We start from the raw sequence: 19,617 nt of genomic DNA, 5'->3' as shown, positions 1-19,617 counted from the left end.
ACCCTAAAGGGGCCTACCAGCTCTCTCCCTGATTCCAGCCCAAAACATGACTCTGCCACCTCCTTGCCGACGTCGCAGCCTTGTTGGGACATGGTGGCCATTCACCAACCATCCACTACTCCATCCATCTGGACCATCCAGGGTTGCACGGCACTCATCAGTAAACACGACGGTTTGAAAATTAGTCTTGATGTATTTCTGAGCCCACTGCAACCGTTTCTGCTTGTGAGCATGGTTTAGGGGTGCCCGAATAATAGCTTTATGTACACGGGCAAACCTCTGGAGGATCCTACACCTTGAGGTTCGCGGGACTCCAGAGGCACCAGCGGCTTCAACTGTTTGCTGCTTTGCAATGGCATTTTAGCAGCTGCTCTCCTAATCCTATTAATTTGTCTGGCAGAAACCTTCCTCATTATGCCTTTATCTGAACGAATTCATCTGTGCTCTGCATCAGTCACAAATCTTTTCACAGTATGGTGATCACGCTTAAGTTTTCTTGAAATATCCAATGTTTTCCATACAGAGAGATCATCTTTCTTTCCCATATTGATTGAGACCTGTGGCTGCTTAAAGGCAATGTGTTGCCAGAAAAACATGTTTTTTTTTAAAAAATTAAACATTTAGTGTGTGGGTGATTAAACATTGTTCAAATTTTTTTTGCGAGTCAGGAAATATTATAAATTTTTTCTAATTTATAATACTACCCATTTTTGGTCACTAGATGGAGCTAGTTCCCAAAATTGCAGCATTGCAACATTGGGTTAAAAGCCCTCGCTCTCTTGAGCTCTCAGCATCCCCCCCTCCTTTATCCTGGCTAGTGCTGGGATAAACGAGGGGTTTGAAAGGTTTAACCTCCTACACTGTGTGTCGCCATTTTTTGAGGTAACCCACAGTGTAGTAGGTTTACATACAGTAGTAAACACACACAAACACTAACATACATTGAAATCTCTTACCTGCTCCTGCCGCCGCGGCTCCCTCCGGCCCGTCCGCTCCCTTTGCTGCCGCTGTTCCATGTGCACAAGTCCGGAAGCCGCGACCGGAAGTAGTAATATTACTGTCCGGCCGCGACTTCCGGTCCACAGGAAAATGGTGCCGGACGGCGCCAATTTCGAATAGGACTGTGTGGGAGCGGCGCATGCGCAGTTCCCACACAGACGCCGTACACGGACGTGAATGGGACGGGAGCCGTTCACAGTCCCTATGGGACTGTGGCTGCCGTACTCCATGTCTGTGTGTGTCGTTAATCGACACACACAGAAATGGAACAAAAAATGGCAGCCCCCATAGGGAAGAAAAAGTGTAAAAATAAGAAACAGTAAAACACAAACACACAAATGAAAATAAACGTTTTTATTAAAGCACTAACATCTTTAACATATAAAAAATTTATTTGTGATGACACTATTCCTTTAAGTTTTCTTGAAATATCCAATGTTTTCCATACAGAGAGATAATCTTTCTTTCCCATATTGATTGAAACCTGTGGCTGCTTAATAATGTGGAACGTCCTTTAGTTCCTTTGATTGGGCACACCTGGCAAACTAATTATCACAGGTGTCTGACATGTTTATGACACTTAAAGCCAATGTGCATAATAATTTGGAACACGGTGTACAAATCACAGTCGTTCCATGTGCGTCCGCTCCTCAGTCACTCACCTCAGTCCTGCAGGAAGAAGACAGGAGGATTAGAGCACGTTACGTGCAGGACGTTGTCTGCATTGTAGATACAGGTAAAACTTCACCGTAAAGACGAAAACATGTATAAAATATATGGCCTCAGCGATGCCACGCAGCACGGGGGAAATATCCCAATGTCCCGGGCCCTGTGCGGTCAGCAATTGTCAACTGTGTAATCCGACCCACTGACCGCCAGCAGAGAGGTCATGTCTGGTTACTATGAATATATTGTAATACAGGAAAACAGCTGCTGCCCACACAGCTGAAGGTTTGTGACAATGCATTAGTGTAGGCAAGAGCCATCAGACTAGAGGTTTGTGTTAGATTTATTTTGTTTAAAGTGGGACAACACACTGAATACTTCTCACAGCTGAGGGTTTGTTCCAATCAGGGCGAGTTTGTCCCGAGGGGGGGGGGGGGGTATGATTTTCAAAATCTTTGCTTGCCGAGATCTGGTCACTACAGAGACGTCTGCTTCAGATTGTTAAAGGTCATCGCTGAACGTCAGTAGCAGAACTGGACAATGTTCTCATCATTAGAAGACGCCGTCTGTAGTGAGATCTGTCTACAGACAAGATATCGGCCGCCGCTCACCTTATACTGCGCTCCGCCGACATGAACCCCAAAACATCCGGCCGCAAATCCTGCAGGAGAAAAAAAATCAGAATAAACCACAAACCGGGAAAACCCTGCACACAAGTTACAAACTGTAGTCACTAGACCCAAGAGCTGACGCTCTACACAGGGACATGACCGCATCTTCCTCAGTTGTCGGGGTGTCATCTCAGATCATCAGTAGCAGAACTGGACTAGGATCTCATCATTGGGAGATGCGGCATTATCTACAGACAGGACGGCAGCCGCCACACTATTACCTTTACTGCGCTCCTGCTCGGCCGCCACGAAGCCCGACCGCAAATCCTGCAAGAGAACAAACATAGTAAGAGTCATGGGGAGGAGAGAAAATCCTGCATCACACGAGCTGATCGGTCTGGGGTGCTTTACACTCTGCAATAAAACGTAAACACAAAGCGTGATCACCGGCGATGTCAGACCTCGTGACAATCACAGCAGAGAAGATGCCACGACCCCGGCCTGACCGGGATATTCCCAACACTAGGCCCAGGAGCTGACGCTCTACACAGGGACGTGACCGCATCTTCCTCAGTAGTCGGGGTGTCATCTCAGATCATCAGTAGCAGAACTGGACTAGGATCTCATCACAGGAAGACGGTCACACCCCGGGGAGATTCCAGACAAAAATCACCCCCCACCCCAAATGCACGACCGTGGTAAGAGGGGGAGGGGGCCACATGTACAGGGTGACCAGAACAGCAGAGCGTCGCTCCAGACCACAGAGAAGCCCCTTACCCGGGGTCTGACATCACAAGGTCTAGTAATTGGTAAATGTTGCTGCAGTCAGACCCCCCCCAGATCTAATAACCCCCCACCATGTGCTTCTAGCTAGAACCCCCCATAGTGTCTACAGCCCCCCCTATACCATGTATCCACCTTACACAGCCCCCCCCCCCATATACCATGTATCCACCTTACACAGCCCCCCCCATATACCATGTATCCACCTTACACAGCCGCCCCCCCCATATACCATGTATCCACCTTACACAGCCCCCCCCCCCATATACCATGTATCCACCTTACACAGCCCCCCCCCATATACCATGTATCCACCTTACACAGCCCCCCCCATATACCATGTATCCACCTTACACAGCCCCCCCCATATACCATGTATCCACCTTACACAGCCCCCCCCCCATATACCATGTATCCACCTTACACAGCCCCCCCCCCATATACCATGTATCCACCTTACACAGCCCCCCCCCCCATATACCATGTATCCACCTTACACAGCCCCCCCCCCATATACCATGTATCCACCTTACACAGCCCCCCCCATATACCATGTATCCACCTTACACAGCCCCCCCCATATACCATGTATCCACCTTACACAGCCCCCCCCCCCATATACCATGTATCCACCTTACACAGCCCCCCCCCATATACCATGTATCCACCTTACACAGCCCCCCCCCATATACCATGTATCCACCTTACACAGCCCCCCCCATATACCATGTATCCACCTTACACAGCCCCCCCCATATACCATGTATCCACCTTACACAGCCCCCCCCCCCCATATACCATGTATCCACCTTACACAGCCCCCCCCCCATATACCATGTATCCACCTTACACAGCCCCCCCCCCCCATATACCATGTATCCACCTTACACAGCCCCCCCCCCCATATACCATGTATCCACCTTACACAGCCCCCCCCATATACCATGTATCCACCTTACACAGCCCCCCCCATATACCATGTTTCCACCTTACACAGCCCCCCCCCCCATATACCATGTATCCACCTTACACAGCCCCCATATAACAATGTATCCACCTTACACAGCCCCCCCCCATATACCATGTATCCACCTTACACAGCCACCCCCCCCCATATACCATGTATCCACCTTACACAGCCGCCCCCCCCCATATACCATGTATCCACCTTACACAGCCGCCCCCCCCCCATATACCATGTATCCACCTTACACAGCCGCCCCCCCCATATACCATGTATCCACCTTACACAGCCGCCCCCCCCCCATATACCATGTATCCACCTTACACAGCCCCCCCCATATACCATGTATCCACCTTACACAGCCCCCCCCCCCATATACCATGTATCCACCTTACACAGCCCCCCCCCCATATACCATGTATCCACCTTACACAGCCCCCCCCCCCATATACCATGTATCCACCTTACACAGCCCCCCCCCCCATATACCATGTATCCACCTTACACAGCCCCCCCCATATACCATGTATCCACCTTACACAGCCGCCCCCCCCCCATGTACCATGTATCCACCTTACACAGCCCCCCCCCATGTATCCACCTTACACAGCCCCCCCCCAAGTACCATGTATCCACCTTACACAGCCCCCCCCCATGTATCCACCTTACACAGCCCCCCCATATACCATGTATCCACATTACACAGCCGCCCCCCATATTCCATGTATCCACCTTACACAGCCACCCCCCCATATACCATGTATCCACCTTACACAGCCGCCCCCCCATATACCATGTATCCACCTTACACAGCCCCCCCCCATATACCATGTATCCACCTTACACAGCCCCCCCCCATATACCATGTATCCACCTTACACAGCCCCCCCCCCATATACCATGTATCCACCTTACACAGCCCCCCCCCATATACCATGTATCCACCTTACACAGCCCCCCCCCATATACCATGTATCCACCTTACACAGCCCCCCCCATATACCATGTATCCACCTTACACAGCCCCCCCCCATATACCATGTATCCACCTTACACAGCCCCCCCCATATACCATGTATCCACCTTACACAGCCCCCCCATATACCATGTATCCACCTTACACAGCCCCCCCCATATACCATGTATCCACCTTACACAGCCCCCCCCACATACCATGTATCCACCTTACACAGCCCCCCCCCCCCCACATACCATGTATCCACCTTACACAGCCCCCCCCCCACATACCATGTATCCACCTTACACAGCCCCCCCCCCACATACCATGTATCCACCTTACACAGCCCCCCCCATATACCATGTATCCACCTTACACAGCCCCCCCATGTACCATGTATCCACCTTACACAGCCCCCCCATGTATCCACCTTACACAGCCCCCCCATATTCCATGTATCCACCTTACACAGCCACCCCCCCATATACCATGTATCCACCTTACACAGCCACCCCCCCATATACCATGTATCCACCTTACACAGCCACCCCCCCATATACCATGTATCCACCTTACACAGCCCCCCCCATATACCATGTATCCACCTTACACAGCCCCCCCATATATCCACCTTACACAGCCCCCCCCCATATACCATGTATCCACCTTACACAGCCCCCCCATGTACCATGTATCCACCTTACACAGCCCCCCCATGTATCCACCTTACACAGCCCCCCCATATACCATGTATCCACATTACACAGCCGCCCCCCCATATTCCATGTATCCACATTACACAGCCGCCCCCCCATATTCCATGTATCCACCTTACACAGCCACCCCCCCATATACCATGTATCCACCTTACACAGCCACCCCCCCATATACCATGTATCCACCTTACACAGCCCCCCCCATATACCATGTATCCACCTTACACAGCCGCCCCCCCCATATACCATGTATCCACCTTACACAGCCCCCCCCCCATATACCATGTATCCACCTTACACAGCCCCCCCCCCCCCCATATACCATGTTTCCACCTTACACATCCCCCCCATATACCATGTATCCACCTTACACAGCCGCCCCCCCATATACCATGTATCCACCTTACACAGCCCCCCATATACCATGTATCCACCTTACACAGCCCCCCCATATATCCACCTTACACAGCCCCCCCCATATACCATGTATCCACCTTACCCCTCCCCCCATATACCATGTATCCACCTTACCCCTCCCCCATGTACCATGTATCCACCTTACCCCTCCCCCCATATACCATGTATCCACGTTACACAGCCCCCCATATATCCATGTTACACAGCCCCCCCCCATATACCATGTATCCACATTACACAGCCCCCCCCCATATACCATGTATCCACCTTACACAGCCCCCCCCATACAATGTAGCCACCTTACACAGCCCCCCCCATATATCCACGTTACACAGGCCCCTCCCCTCTATATACAGCTCCTCTACGATATATCTCACCTCCATATTATACAGCGTGGAGATGGACACAGGTTTGGGGTCTGTATGACTAAATGTCCCCTTCCCCCTATAAGTGCACACAGTCCCATCCGCCTCCGGCCCGGCCTCCGCCACTCACCGGCCTCAGCTGCACCATCCTCCTCCTCACGCGTCCCGCACAAAAGAGACCTAACGAAGCCGGACACGGCCTTATATACCGCCCTAATCCCGCGGGATTTCCCCGCCCACAACGAGACGCCGCCATCTTCCTGAAGACCAAAACCACAAGAAATAAATAAACCTCCGAGTAAATGGCGGACACTTTGGTGGTAGCCGTCCCCTGTGTACAATCCCTGCTCAGTCATGTCCTGTATCACACTCATCACCCCCTCCATTACTGCCCTCATCATCTGCTGCCTCCCTGACCGTTACCACCCGCCAACTGCTCCCAATTTCTTGCGTTCCACATGTAATCAGCGACGTATTCTCATTGACGACCGTTTCTCCGATAGTGTCACATCTTTCGAAACATGATACAATTCTGACCACAATTCTGTTTTTGTTTCCGTTGTTCACATGGCGTCTGATTTCCATCGGTGCGAGCTGATCGGTCGGCGGATTACACACAAGTCACACCGACCAATAAAAAAAAACACCCAACACGCGTCTCGCCGCATTTCTAGACCTTCTTCACTAAAAGATTTTCACGCTTTTTCCTAAATAAAACCAGCAATAATAATAATATGTCGCCACAGAAGCGTAGGAGGCACTGGATAGAGGTCACATACAGCCTGATGACAGCCACCATCTTTCTGGAGACCATAACAAATACTATTTAAAGCCACATACAACACACAAACGGAAAACAAAACAGCAGCTGCACGTCTCCCTCCGTGTTAAGCTTCACGCACACAACCGTGCTTTTGCGGCCGCAATTTATCCGCATTTTTGCGGATAAATTGCGAACCCATTCTTTCCTTTGGCTCCATGCACATGACTGTGGTTTTCAAGGCGCAAATCCGGACTGCGAAAACTCAGGACATTTTACATTCCGGATTCACCAATACTGGTGAATTGTTGCGGATCCGTGACTCCTGATGACACACGAATGCACAAGGCCTTATTTTGCGGTCCAGTGGACCGCAACGTACCCGTGGTTTTGTGGACTGCAGCTGTGTGCATGAGGCCCTACACAGATGTCCCTCCCCAGAGATAATGATCATTTTATGTATAAAGTTACAGCGTGCGGTGACAATCGGATAGTGTTACGACATGGACGTGCGGAGGGACCTGCTGACAAGTTTATCATCTACAAGAGGGGATATAACAGGAGCTCCACAAATCCTGAAAGTTTTACCCGTATATCTCCACATTACAGGTTGCACCGCCCAGGGACAGCCACCATCTTGGTGGAGACCACAATGAACCTTAGCAGTTCATACCGTGCTGTCTCATTTGGGATTATCATCTTTGGGTTATAACCGTGTGTGACCATGCGGCCGTACAGCGCTCAGTCGCGTAAGAAACAGACGTGACTGCAGCCTCCGCATAGGGCAGGACAATACGAGAACTTTGGTCACACGACATCAAGTCGCACATGTCACGCTACAAAAAAAAAAATATGCCTGCGACTTGCTGTCACATGACCATTTCATGGTGCGATTTAGTTGCGAGTCACATGTGATTTAGGTATTGCGACATCCAAATTGCTGACCTTGCTAATGAGTCGCATGCAACTTACATTAAAGTTTATACAGGCAAAGTAGCGTGATCTGTGACCAACAATCCAGCAGGTTGTTTTCCTTTTGCCGTCGTGTCGCTGGATAACGCGACCACATTCAGTCGTTACTTTGCATCGTCACATTACACGTCACGTCACGTGACCAAAGTCGCCGTGCAGTCCTAGCCTCATGTTCACATGACAGATTGAAACATGAACGGGTGACTCTGTGCACATTTATATGGGGTCCACGCGACGTCCGAACTCTCGATATTCTACTATTGCTCATTTTTAAAGGGCTCATTGACTTCTGTGGTGAGAATACGATGATGTCCAATAGAACGCGCCACGTTTAGAAATCCGTACATAAACTCAGAAGTTTTTAAGAGACTAGAGTTACGAGTACAGTAAATGCAAAATCAGAATTCTTGAACAACATAAATGAGCTCTCGGAAGAACGCGGCTAAGAAATCCTGCAGCCAACTCCATCATTACAGAAGGAAAGACACGGACGTAACCTCGCCCATTGGACTCAGATGATGCCGACAATCGACACACTATAGATTACAAAGTCAGCACGATATACACCTCTGTTATAATCCAAAAAGTTGTACGCTGATTCATTTCATGTTTATATGGGTCAGGGCTCACCTCCGGACAGCGGTCGTTACGTGATAACATTCTGCTATGTATTGCTGCGACCAGAGGGAGCTCACCACATACAGATATCATGTAACTCTATGGGAGCTATATAGAAGTTTCCGTTGCCTGCAGCCACCAGTTTGGGGGAGCTCACTCCATACAGCTCCCATCGTTACATGATCGCATGCTGCTGTCTGCAGCCACCACTAGGGGGAGCCCACTACATACAGATATCGTGTAACTCTATGGGAGCTATATAGATTCTGCTGCCTACAGCCATCACTAGGGGGCGCTCACTACATACAGGTATCATGTAACTCTATGGGAGCTATATAGCATTCTGCTGCTTGCAGGCACCACTGGGGGCTGCTCACTACATAGACATATACAGCTCTCAGTTACATGGTAAGATTCTGCTGCCTGTAGCCACTTGTTAACTCTCATTGGCCTATATAACGTGTATGCACTGAGCGCCTCCTAGTGGCAGCTGCAGCTGAAGTTTAATCATGTTTCTCTACAGCGGTGAAGCAGAGGCGTTTGAAGCACTTCCAAGGCAGATTGTTGAGTTGCTGCAGTTTGATGTGGCACTTTTGGCCGCAAGTCTTGAACAGTTGACATTACATTTCACTTCTACAAGCCGCAGTACACTAAGGATGTGTTCCTTCAGGAGTTTTGAGGCAGATTTTGCCCTGCCTGCACTTTCTTTGCGGTGTTTTTCGGCCACAGCCATTGAACCCTGCAGTCAAAAAACATCCCCTTAAGTACTTTCTCTGCCCCGTATTGATTTCAAAGGGAGGTCAGGGACGGAGCCGCAGGCAAAAGAGAGGGGGGGGGGGGGGAATCATCTTTACCTCCCATTGAAGTAGTTTATTGGCACAGTTTATGTTAAAGAGTCTCTGTCACACATTATAAGTGCCCTATCTTGTACATGATGTGATTGGCGCTGTAATGTAAATTATAGCAGTGTTTATTTTTTTTAAAGACGATCATTTTTGACAGTCATGACCTATTTTAGCTTTATGCTAATGAGTTTCTCAATGACCAAGTGGTCGTTGTACAGAGTAGTGTATGACGCTGACCAATCAGTGACATGCACTCCTCTCCATTCACTTAACTGCACTAGCGATATAGTTATATCATTATGTGCTGTCACATACACAAGCCCTAACATTACTGCAGTGTCATAACAATGAATATACATCACCTCCAACCAGGATGTGATGTCTATTCAGAATCCTGTCACTTCTGTAGCGTCTGTTATTTACAGCATAGCAGGCGTAGTCTTGCGAGATTACGCTGTAAATCAGAGAGGTAGTCAGGATTCTGAATACACATCACATCCTGGCTGGAGGTAATGTATATTCATTGTGAGAACACCGCAGTAATGTTCGTGTTTATGTGGCTGCACATAGCGATATAGCTATACGCTGTGTAAATGAATGGAGATAAGTGTATGACGCTGATTGGTCACCGTCATACACTTCTCTCCACAACGCCCACTTGGTCATTGAGAAACTCATTAGCATAAAACTAAAATCGGTCAGAACTCCACCAAAAATTACAGCAGTGGTTTTTATATTTAAAAAAAAAAAAAAAAAAAAAAAAGAAGATACTCTACATTACAGCGCCGATCACATCATGTACAATACAGGCCACTTATAATGTGGTGACAGAGGCTTTAACTATCTCAGTGTATTGTGTAAATATTCAGCAGTGTTTTGGGAATTTTGAGCTTTTTGCCCAGATACAACCAAGGATTTCAGCTGCAAGACCCGGACCTCGTCATTCTTCTGCACAAGTGTATTACATAGCAATGAGATGTCAGATTAGTAGAACCGCGGCAGAACACATGGGACTACGTGTGACCCGCCTGAACTGCGGGCCCCGTATAACAGCCCCTTCATTATCAACCAGCAAATACGCTTGAAAATTCTCATACGAAGCACTTCATGACTTCACTCCAGCACGTCTCTCTGCCCCCCCAGATACCACCCTGCGTGTAATCCATCCTGCTCATCACGTGATTCATTCTTGGGGACATATTCTGGTAAAATTGTTATCTACGCGCTCCCTGCACATTCATGGACTGTATTATACCGTTATATCAACTTCTCCCCAGAATGTGCAAAAGCGAGACTTACCCCCGTCTCAGCAGGACATGTTGTACTGTAAACGTCTGATAGGTGACAGACCCCTCACCTGCCCCCCTCCCCACAGCTCCAGGGAGGCAGATTTTCTGGAAATAGTCACATGTTTTGCTGTTCCTGGAATTCCCATAGAAGTTACGAAAAAAAAGCGCTAATGACACGTCTTTCACAACTTCTATGGGAGTCCCGGGAACCGCATAGCAAAACAAGGAGGGTCGCAGAGGTGACATTTATGGCAGGAGATGGGAATAACCCTTTAAATGGTCACAGGTTACCAGAGAGCTGCGCACACTATTGAAACTGGAGTAAAAAAAAAAAATAATTAACCACACAAGTCTTAATCAGATTTTTATTGCGTGCGTGTCATCCAGAAAACCACCAGAACCTCATACAGATCCACATCATTACTGACACCCACCAGCGGCTCCAGATGAGGCACAGCATTTGTTCCCAACTTTCAGAAAGAGCAGGTCAGCGCAGGGCCCGGCCTTTCTGCAAGAAGGGATTTGTTCTAGCACCGGAATGAGACCCCAGAGTCAAGGTGAAGACCAAGGAGACACTTAACAGTGCAAAGTCACCTCCAAACTCCCCTCCAGGACAAGTCACCCCCGCCTGAACCCACAGGAAAGAAGCCACACACAGCAGTGGAATACATTTCTGTTTATTTGGAGCGAACAGTTGGGTGGACAAGTTTATTTGCCTTTTTTGGCCTTGATCTTCCTCAGGTAGAACTCCAATTCTTTGCCCTCGAGGACATATCCATCGGCTCTGCCACACTGGCCCGGTCTGGAGGCTATACAGGCTGCAAAGAGAGCGGACGACACATTGTAACGATTACACTCCACACATGGTAACAGGGTACCCAGGACATTTGTCAGTTAGAATACTGCCCCTCCCCCCCCCCACCTGGTTACATGTCAAATAAGGATTACAGACTCTACAGGACCCCCGTGCCATATTGTGCGGTCACTGAGGTTTCACAGTTCTTGCTGCTGGTCCTCGAGGACTTTAATAAGAAAGCAGCAAGTACACGACTGTCCCATGTGAGGACCTCGTGTCTTTACCTAAACAGCACTGATCTTCAAAACCCTAAACCTGCACCAAGGTGTGTGGTCTGCCCCGAGTCCGGAAACTGCTCCAGGAAATATTTCTAGGGGGTAATTTAAACTGCGTTTTTGGCACGGATTTTGAAGCAGAAACAGCGCCAAGAAATGACCCAAATCGCCCCTCATTGATGTCAATGGGAGGCAGAGACTTCTTCCCCAAACAGCGTGCTCTGAGCGGTTTCCATCTCTGCTTCCCATTGATTTTAGTGGGAGGTCAGAGAAAACCTTCCACACTAGTGGAGTTGTTGTTTTTTTTTTTGCAACGGTTTCTGTATGAGGGCATGTTCACACTGCTTAGTTCAGCCGATTTATGGGCCGAAAATTCCAGGAAAAACGGCTTAAAATACGGGGGGGGGGGGGGGGGGGGCTGAACGCCTCCAAACATCTGCCCATTTATTTCAATGGGAAAAACCGAGTTTTTAAAAACACCCCGAAAAAAGTGCATGTCACTTCTTAATCCGGTTTTCATTGGGTCAATAGAGAAACCGCCCTAAAAACGGCTGTTAAAAAAAAAACAAAAAAAAAAAAAAAAACGAAAAAACGCCCGATACATAAAAAAACAGCTGTAGATCAGAGGCCGTTTTCCCTTGAATACAGCCCCGTATTTTACAGCCGTTTTTAGTCTAGCGTGTGAACATACCCTTAGATTTAAAAAAAAAAAAAACCAAGGCAGACTTGCGATTGGCCTGTGATTGGCTGCAGCGGTGACACGGGATGCAACGTCAACCCAGGAGGCAAATGCAGGGAGTTCTGGGTAAGTATGAACTTTTTTTAATTTCATAAATTGTATCTTGCGAGCGCCGGGCATTGTCATTCTTCAGCGCTCGTCACTGTCCAGGGTGCTGAGTTACCACCGATCAGGGCAGCCCATTAACTCTTTCAGCACCCTGGACAGTACCATGCTCGGCGCTTGGAAACAGAGCACACATGGGAGTGCACAAGGAAACCACACGGCCACTAAAACGGGCTCACGGACCAGTCAAAAACGGCCATGAAAACGGTGATGGCAGTGTGCACGAGGCTTAGAACAAAAGTGAAGTAAAAACGCCGGGCTTCCCTAAACGCTTTACAGCTTCAATATACGGAATAAGGGGGGGGGGGCAGTAAGTACGGAGACTCGGCACAACCCTCTTCAGATATTACTGCCCAAACGCCGTAAATTATAACTTAGTAGGAAGACTCGCTGCCATAATGACGTTCTGTGGGAGGAAGAGGTTAACACCAACACTGCAATCCCTCCTGCCGGCTGTAATGAGTGGAGACCATGACAAATACTAAGAAACCAGAGGGAACCTCGCCACCCCCTCCTGCCGCCGCCCGTAGTGTTACCGCGAGGTCACTCCCAGGTCGTAAAGAGGAATTCTAACAGTAGGAACTGGATTGTGTGGTCTGAATTATAATCCGGCATTAGATTAATTACTGGACACTCACCCAGCAGTTTTCCCTGTTGGAACTGCTCCTCCAGCAGAGGACTGATCTTTGCCGTCTTTTTGCGCTCCTCGTATTTCTTCTGGGTTTTCTTGGATCTTTTCTTGTTCAGAATTTCCTCTTCTTCTGGAGTCTGAGGGGGAAGAAGCGAGAAGTTTAACCCCAGAGTGAAGACATGAACCAGTGTAACGAAGTGCAAAACCCAACAAGTTCTCTCTGATCTCACGGGACCTTCCTTAGTGACAGCTTGGTTTTTTGGTGCCGATTTTGACAGTAAAGCCGCGGCAGAATCAGCACCAGAAAAAAAAAAAAAACACAACTGAAATTGCCCCCCCCCCCCATTAGTTTCAATGAGGCATTATTTTCTCTGGCTATTGGCTGCTCGCAGAAAGAAAAAAAATAATAGCAGAATGTAATTTGACGCATTTGCCACCTCTGACCTCGTAATAAAATTAATGGCAGGCAGAAAAAACTTGCTATGCTAGTTTGAGCGTTTTTTGCCCAGTCCTAGCATTAGCGGGCGAAAAACATGCAATAATACGTGCAGGCACTTCAAAAATCGACATCAAAATTCCAGAAGGAATTCAGAGATTTTTTTTTTCTGCCTGCAAAAAAATTTTTGTGTACAGGGCCCAACACCAACAGATTCTTCACATCTACTCCGGTGTTCATTACTAAATCTGCCGCCTGGATTTCTGATTAGCTCTAGGATAGAAGGAGTTCTTAAAGTGCAGAGGACATTGCAGACCCTCTGATCAGGATTTATAAGGAGCATACGCATCATGACCTCCTATGCGCAGTGAATATCCATCAACACATGCACATACACCTTACTGGGAAGAAACGCAGGCGCCAGATGTACCATTCGCTGGAAGCCACGTGCCTGCGATGCATTTATTGAAAAAGGCGCTCATGAGCGGTTTATCATTTTCTCCCGCCACCTGTTACACATGACCCGGTGATTGCAAAGGGGGCAGCAATCTATCCGGGAAGGCTGCATTACCTCATGGCTCCTTCATAGACTATTCAAGAACCTGAAGACCGTGATGGAAAGCCGCCTGCAGGGATTACACCAGCAGAACATGAACACTACGGAGGACGCGCTCCTTCACATCACGCACATGGAGCAGCTGATCACACAATGGCTCTATGGGCAGCGATCTCCGCTACTTTATTAATTGGAGTGATGTTCCTCAGAACAGCCCCGGCCGGATATTTGTCTGGACGTGGCTGATCTTTTTATGAGCAGGTTAAGACCCTGAGGACATGTTCATCCATTTGGGGGGGGGGGGTGTCAAGGACTTAAAGGGGTTAACCGGGGACCAAAAATTGCTGACGCTCTGCTGGGGACTCCAGCAATAGGCGATGTGACAGCCTCTTGCGGTCTGTTCACGAACTGCACATGAAGCAGGAGCGCAGTCACGCGGGGCCGTGTCGGAGCGTCGTCACTATTAGAAAAGCTCCAGCACTTCCTGAATAATACAAGGTTTGAACTGCACCATTTAGCACAGAATTTTTGATTAAACTCGATTAGTAAGTGACTTAGTTTCACATAAATGTATCATTGCAATGCAATTTTTGGTCCCCGGATAACCCCTTTAATCCTGGGTATCCCCTCCGGGGCTTCTGCATTACTAGTCCCACAGCAGTTCCACATGGGGATCAGAGGGATGTGGAGACAACCAGGAGCTCTGCCTACAGGATTCTCCCGTGACCCGGACACCATCACATGTGGTTTTCAGCGCTGTTGAGTTTATTCTTTTTTTTTTTAAGTCCAAGGGAGAAATAAAGCAAAATTTGAGGAAAACTAAAGACACCGACTATGGATTTAGATTTTGCATTGCTCCCAGTATTTTTCTGCAGCATGTGAATGCGAGTATGTGGTTTACAATATATGCTTTTACACATCCCAAAAAATCCTAAACCCCCAGGACTGGGTTCACACAACAGCAGAAATATGCTAAAGAAGCAGCCTGAAAGTCTGCGATGAGTGAAACCCGCGGTAAAATACACGAGACCGGAGGTGCCGCAGGTTTTCATGCCATAGGAAAGTGGATGCGCTACATTGTACTGGACTGTCGTAGAATTTCAGAGCGGACGTCCCAACATATACGCGGTGTGAACTCAGCCTTACACAGCAGTCACTGCCCATCAAATATTCCAGATACTACGGCCACCCTCTCCTCACAGGTCACAGCGGGACAAGCTCATTTACCACAATGTCCCTTTAGGCACTTAAATGTGTTTCAAGAACTCTTTGGTCAGTGAATGGGAAATTCTGTTTACAACTAGAGGATAAAAGTACAGATCTAACACCGACCGTTCCCTTCATCTGAGATAAAGACATCAGCAGCACAAATCTCTCCTATCCTTTGTTACAATGTATCAGTGCAGGTAAAATGTATCAGCCTGGAGTACAGACTGTTCACTTCACAGGATTATATACTGGATACAAGTGTATCAAACTCCGCTGTGAGAAGTATTAGATCAGGACGAGTCATCAGACTGAACAAAATATGGAAAATAATTTACTTTTTAGTTACTGGTTGCAAGAAATGAGACGAGGAACAGAATGGGCAAAAATAGTCATTACACCCAGTTTATACAAGACAAACTATGGGAGGCATCACCCCGGCGTGGCATGTAGGCGTACCAACACGGACACGTATTTTACATGTCACTGGCAGAACGAATCTCAGGGCAGCCGTATACAGCAGGTATCAAAGAACTGACTCAACCCAAGGGGCAGATGTGCCCAGATCTAGGTATTGGGGTGTGTGGGGGTCACTAGATCACAGCAATGTTCACCCCAATAATCTCATTGCAGCAAACAAGGCAGGAGCCTATAGAGTGAGTGCCTACAAATAAGCCTGGTCTCCCCAGAAGGAGCGCTTCCTCCGCACACACGGGCAGAGCTTAGTCTTCCTCAGATACACCGTGATCATCTCTCTCCATTCAGTAGCAGAACTGGACATGGTTATCATCACTGGAAGACACGGGGTACGGAGACGATGGCGCGGCACCACATGACTTACCAGCTTGGCTCCCTTCTTGCGTCCAAGTGGCGTGGCGTAGTGCGCTTCATACCACTGTCTGTAGGGGGTGCTGTCGACCAGGAGAATGCAGTTCTTCACCAGGGTCTTAGTACGAACCAGCTCGTTGTTGGAAGCGTTGTAGACCACGTCAATGATTCTGGTCTTGCGGGTGCAACCTTACGGAAAAAAGTTCAGTTAATCGAAGGAGGGACAAGGTCACAGAGCCGGGCAGAAAGCAGCGGTACCGTCAGTGTAACTATGACTGATCCTAGCACGGCGAGGTCCACGTGTCAGAATGACAGTATGACCGTCACATAAGGTCAGGGTTCTCATCACACATACCACATAAGACTCCGTTCACACCCAACCGCCATGAGACAAACAGCGGAAAAACGTACGGACCGGGCCGAGAAGGGTTTCACTGAAGAGCTATTTTATCGTAGTTCGTTTTGCTATTGACGCCCCATTCTGCCTCCATTTAACGCCCCACGTGGGGTAAACACCCGTCACATCTTCCCTGCCCCAGCAGCAGTAAGTGGAGGCAGAATTGTGATGTGAAGGGGATCAATAGACAGATATCAGGGTATCACTTACACTCAGAGCCCCAGGCGAAGTTGCCGGCGTCCAGCCTCAGAGCGCGGTATTTCTTGTTTCCGCCACGCACTCTCACGGTGTGGATACGGCGCGGTCCGATCTGCAGGAAGAGAAAGACTTTCATAAACTTTGATTTATACCAACAAGGAGTCTCCACTATAACAAATTGACGCGTCAACGTAACTATCACGATCCTATCACTGGCCGCCAGCGCAAACGGACACCAAAACGGCCTCCACTGCCGGCCTAAGGACAACGCTTCATCACACGCGTCAATTCACACACCCCAGATGGTAAAGCTCCACGCTGGCACATCTAGCGTGTAATACAGGGGTTGGAGCCCCCCCAGATCAGCATTTACAGGGCTCATCACACCCATGGGGCAACAGTTGGGGGTCTCTGGAGTACTCTGGTACCAGGACAGCTCATGGAATCAACTGAAGGAGGGCCTGACAACTCTTTTCCCATGCAGCAGTTGATAATAGAACCGACCATAAGGCAGAGACTTCCACGCCGGCGATTATACACAAGAGCTGCCGAAACCGCCAGAAATTCACGTTATCATTGCAGATCTCGCACCTTTGTGTTGGCAGCCGGGCGGCCCAGCTCATACTTCCTCTTCTTGTGGTAGGGCTTCCTTTTGCCTCCGGTTTTGCGGCGCTTGTGCCAGTTGTCCCTTGAGATACCTGTGGGACAGGGGGGCAGCAGTTATAAGAGGCACAGAAATAGGTGACCCCCAACACTCGCTGGTCAGGGCAGAGTGCTCAGCTCTCCAAGGAGTATTCCACATTGCAACTTCAGGAATTCGCAGTATGAAAATATCATCACATGCACTCTGCCCATAGACTGGCACCAGCACCCAGGAGAGGGCACAGTGCCAGGGACTGCCAGCTTTACAAGAGGAACGTGCTAACAGGGGCTCACAGGAGAATCGGGAATACAGGATAAGAGGACACGGCAGCAGCACCCAGGAGAGGGCACAGGTACAATGCCAGGGACTGCCAGCTATACAATACTAGGGTTCTGCTAACAACAGGGGCCACAGGGCAGGACACGGCACCACAAGCGGGCACAGGGGGTGCCACTATAACAGGTCAGGCCTGTACCACCAGCACGGGGGGGGGGCAGGGCATGGTACTTGGTCATTACTGGGAATCTCCCACTTTACCAGTAGCGGGGGTGGGAAATAACGCGGGGGTAAAGGGCATTAATGTCCGGTAATAAGCACCAAGAACAGCGGCCGCAGCTACGGCGTCTATGTGAGGCCTGCAGCCCCGGACTACCCCGTATCCCACACTCAGCAATCAAATGTCTCCCCGATACAACTCGGACCAGACACCTCGGACGCTAGACTATCTCACTGGGTGGTAAACGGGCGTCGGGGAACCCGGTGCGGGCAGATGGAGAAGGATTGCGGGCGAGTCCCGTACAGACAGCGGAGCGGCCATGACATACCCATTCTCAGGCGCTGGCAGGAAAGAGGAAACGCTAAGGTTCTCGGGTAAGTTTGTTAGCTTCGAAAAATCGCGAGACTAGAGCGGGCGTGACGTCACGCATAGCAACAAAGATGCCGTCAGGAGGGAGAACGGTGGCCGGCCAGGGACAAAATACATAAAATCCCATTCTGTGATTATAAAGTGTTGGAGGAGGGGTAGTAACGTGCAGGAGCTTCGTGCTCTGTCAGTACATGTACGTATTTGATACTCTCAGGGTATGTTCACACTACAGCGTCCGTAACGGCTGAAATTACGGGGCTGTTTCCAGGAGAAAACAGCCCCGTCATTTCAGCTCTAACGGCATGTGCAGGCGCTTGAACGCCACGTCCCTTACGGACGTAACTGGAGCTGGTTTTCCATGGAGTCCATGGAAAACGGCTCCATTTACGTCTGAAGAAGTGACATGACACTTCTTTGACTCGGGCGTCTATTTACGCGCCGTCTTTTGACAGCGACGCGTAAATATTCGCCTCGTGTGAACAGACAAACGTCAGCCCATTGCTTTCAATGGGCAGATGTTTGTCAACGCTATCGAGGCGCATTTTCGGACGTAATTCGAGGCGTAAAACGCCCGAATTACGTGCGTAAATAAGCCGTGTGAACATACCCTTAGTGTATGTTCACACGCAGTGTTTTCAGACGTAATTCTGGCTTTTTACGCCTCGAATTACGCCTGAAAAAACGGCTCCATTACAGCTACAAACATCTGCCCATGACTTGCAATGGGATTTACGATGTTCTGTTCAGACGAGGTGTAATTTTACGCGTCGCTGTCAAAATATGGCTGGTAAAAAGACGCCCGTGATAAAAAAAAAAAGTGCATGTCACTTCTTGGGATGTTTTTGGAGCCGTTTTTCATTCACTCCATTGAAAGACAGCTCCAATAACGGCCGTAAAAGACGCCGCGAAAAAGGGGAGTTGCTACAAAAACTTCTGAAAATCAGGAGCTGTTTTCGCCTTAAAACAGCGCCGTATTTTC

General features: G+C 49.0%; 1 protein-coding gene, 1 long non-coding RNA gene and 6 other non-coding genes across 8 annotated transcripts; all 8 read right to left on the bottom strand.

Annotated features, from left to right (window-relative positions):
• Positions 1-1,340: 1,340 nt before the first annotated feature.
• LOC142657007 (uncharacterized) lies at positions 1,341-6,648 on the bottom strand. Its single transcript, XR_012849783.1, has 4 exons — positions 6,610-6,648; positions 2,558-2,603; positions 2,277-2,326; positions 1,341-1,668 (listed from the first exon to the last, which is right to left on the bottom strand). It is a non-coding gene; the product is annotated as an uncharacterized LOC142657007 (long non-coding RNA).
• Positions 2,153-2,222, bottom strand: LOC142658262 (small nucleolar RNA SNORD38). The gene has a single exon (XR_012850092.1). It is a non-coding gene; the product is annotated as a small nucleolar RNA SNORD38 (small nucleolar RNA).
• LOC142658263 (small nucleolar RNA SNORD38) lies at positions 2,842-2,912 on the bottom strand. Its single transcript, XR_012850093.1, has one exon. It is a non-coding gene; the product is annotated as a small nucleolar RNA SNORD38 (small nucleolar RNA).
• A 4,773-nt stretch (positions 6,649-11,421) lies between the features above and the next one.
• Positions 11,422-11,551, bottom strand: LOC142658280 (small nucleolar RNA SNORA35). The gene has a single exon (XR_012850107.1). It is a non-coding gene; the product is annotated as a small nucleolar RNA SNORA35 (small nucleolar RNA).
• A 73-nt stretch (positions 11,552-11,624) lies between these two features.
• RPS8 (ribosomal protein S8) lies at positions 11,625-18,697 on the bottom strand. Its single transcript, XM_075832573.1, has 6 exons — positions 18,598-18,697; positions 17,722-17,828; positions 17,143-17,242; positions 16,549-16,724; positions 13,517-13,646; positions 11,625-11,781 (listed from the first exon to the last, which is right to left on the bottom strand). The coding sequence occupies exons 1-6, from the start codon at positions 18,599-18,601 to the stop codon at positions 11,672-11,674; spliced, it is 627 nt and encodes a 208-aa protein (XP_075688688.1). The 5' UTR covers positions 18,602-18,697; the 3' UTR covers positions 11,625-11,671.
• LOC142658261 (small nucleolar RNA SNORD38) lies at positions 16,435-16,506 on the bottom strand. The gene has a single exon (XR_012850091.1). It is a non-coding gene; the product is annotated as a small nucleolar RNA SNORD38 (small nucleolar RNA).
• On the bottom strand, positions 17,311-17,416 carry LOC142658265 (small nucleolar RNA SNORD46). Its single transcript, XR_012850095.1, has one exon. It is a non-coding gene; the product is annotated as a small nucleolar RNA SNORD46 (small nucleolar RNA).
• Positions 17,900-17,977, bottom strand: LOC142658259 (small nucleolar RNA SNORD55/SNORD39). Its single transcript, XR_012850089.1, has one exon. It is a non-coding gene; the product is annotated as a small nucleolar RNA SNORD55/SNORD39 (small nucleolar RNA).
• Positions 18,698-19,617: the final 920 nt, after the last annotated feature.

Source organism: Rhinoderma darwinii, chromosome 7 (assembly GCF_050947455.1).
Source record: "Rhinoderma darwinii isolate aRhiDar2 chromosome 7, aRhiDar2.hap1, whole genome shotgun sequence".
In the NCBI taxonomy this organism is placed as follows: domain Eukaryota; kingdom Metazoa; phylum Chordata; class Amphibia; order Anura; family Rhinodermatidae; genus Rhinoderma; species Rhinoderma darwinii.
This window is presented reverse-complemented; position numbering and strand designations above follow the sequence as displayed.

Bases quoted from the DNA above. Each gene is read 5' to 3' on its own strand.
- RPS8 (XM_075832573.1), bottom strand. The intron at 16,725-17,142 runs GTAAGTGATACC...TTTTTCCGTAAG, and splicing joins CTTCGCCTGGGGCTCTGAGT to GTTGCACCCGCAAGACCAGA. The intron at 11,782-13,516 runs GTGAGTGTCCAG...CTCTCTTTGCAG, and splicing joins CCAACAGGGAAAACTGCTGG to CCTGTATAGCCTCCAGACCG.